This window comes from Etheostoma spectabile, chromosome 23 (assembly GCF_008692095.1).
Source record: "Etheostoma spectabile isolate EspeVRDwgs_2016 chromosome 23, UIUC_Espe_1.0, whole genome shotgun sequence".
Lineage (NCBI taxonomy): Eukaryota > Metazoa > Chordata > Actinopteri > Perciformes > Percidae > Etheostoma > Etheostoma spectabile.
Genome location: NC_045755.1, coordinates 9,890,619 through 9,892,301, shown reverse-complemented (window position 1 = coordinate 9,892,301; position 1,683 = coordinate 9,890,619). Strand labels below are relative to the sequence as shown.

The window sequence follows — 1,683 nt, the reverse complement described above, 5'->3', positions numbered from 1 at the left end:
GTCCAAAATTCTGAAACACCCCTTTAAAGTAAAAAAGTGACCCAGAAGACTTCGAAAGGATTTTTGGTTTTAACTTGCCTGTTTTTGAAGAGCATCACTTGTGAAAGGCTGTCAGCCGAATGAATCATTCAGTTAAAGGACCAGTCATTCAGTCAGTCAGGACAAAACCTGCAGATATTTTCAAAGCAGAAAGTCCTTTACAGTGTAACACTCAACACCAAAAAGCAGGAGCAGAATAGAAAACAATGGTTGTTGTGTATTTCCTCTACACTGTCACTCAGTGTAGTAGATGAGTCAATAGTGAAAAAAGTGGGTGCATTAAAAAACACTTCATTATAAAATCCCTCCTTAGATGCATTGAGCATCCTAGATTGTTGATGTTTAACGGTTTAACAGCCCCTGGAGGAAGATTCTTCCTATAGCATGGGTTGATAAATAGACCACTAAAGATCCATCGTGAAATGCTGACGGACCATCATTTCCCTCCATAGTCATCTTTTAGGTGAAAGTCCTGCTACGCTTCAGATGAGTCGACACTTTAAAAAAAAGGGTATCTTAAGGTCCTTGTCCTGCACTTTTTTACTGTATGCTGGTTGATGGACACGTTCACATTCTCCAGTTTTCCCTGTGCTCAGCATAGTTTTTTAAAGAGCAGATAGCTTCATTTTAATGGAGTTCAGGCTAGATGCTAGCATTCTCTCAACTATTCTTAGAAAGACCCAGTGTGCCTGTCTTTCTTGCTTTATTCCCTCCATCAATTATTTCATTATTCACCTCTTTCCTCTTCTTCTCTGTCATTCCTTCTTTCTGCACTCACTTCCTTCCCCCTCTCCTTTCTTCTCCTCATTCCCTTATCCTCCCAGAAGGATATCAGTAAATGCTGTCAACTGTTTTTAGACCTCCTCTCCTCACTTCTCCTCTCCTCTCCTCTCCTCACTTCTCCTCTCCTCTCCTCGCCATGGTTTAATCAATTTTGGGACTGTAGTCGAGGGAAAAGTCTAGCTGAACTTAATTTGACCCTGCTGAGTACACAGCGAAGTGTTCTTAAAACACATAAACAGAAAGTAAAGTTGTACTCCAAGCTACACCCACACACACACAGAAAATAATCAGTGTTTTTGTTTTTCTTTGCATTACAGACGGTTGACAAACTCCGAGAGCATCTCAATAGACACCTGCCTCGACTGGGGAAGAAGAAGATTGACTCGCTGGTTGTCAACTATGTAGCCAAACTGGTTGGTACACTGTCTCTGTGTGTGTTTTGGTCAGAGATAAAAAAAAAAAAAGAAGTTGCTGCGTGTACTCCTGTGATCCCCTCTTTTTATTTCAAGGTACATTGGTCTTCACGTTATGTTTATTTAATGTTTGCCCTTGTACTCTTTTTCGGGAAGGTTAAGTGACACTCAGCGAGCAATCGCTCTGTGCTAAAGGCAGCAAGTTTTCCACTTTAGTTAAATGGTTTGACAGAGCTCACAGATGGATGTGTTCTCTTTAGATAAGAGAGGCTGCTGCAAGCTATCCGGTCGATGCTTCAGTCCTCTGAAACAAACATCAGTTCTCTTGTTGACTTGACTTTTGTATGAGAATGGGTGGAACACAAAGTGTATCATTTAACTATGCAGAAGTATTCATTCATTCATTCATATTTATTATACAGGAAAGTTAGAAAAAGTAACATTACAT

The 1,683-nt window shown here is 40.2% G+C and overlaps 1 protein-coding gene across 2 annotated transcripts in view; it reads left to right on the top strand.

Annotated features, from left to right (window-relative positions):
- gsap (gamma-secretase activating protein) overlaps positions 1-1,683 on the top strand; it is a 29,534-nt gene that overhangs the window by 18,371 nt on the left and 9,480 nt on the right. For both annotated transcript variants that reach the window (XM_032505356.1, XM_032505357.1), the window contains one exon: positions 1,140-1,235. In XM_032505356.1, the coding sequence (XP_032361247.1) occupies positions 1,140-1,235 (96 nt within the window). The remainder of the gene's footprint in view (positions 1-1,139; positions 1,236-1,683) is intronic.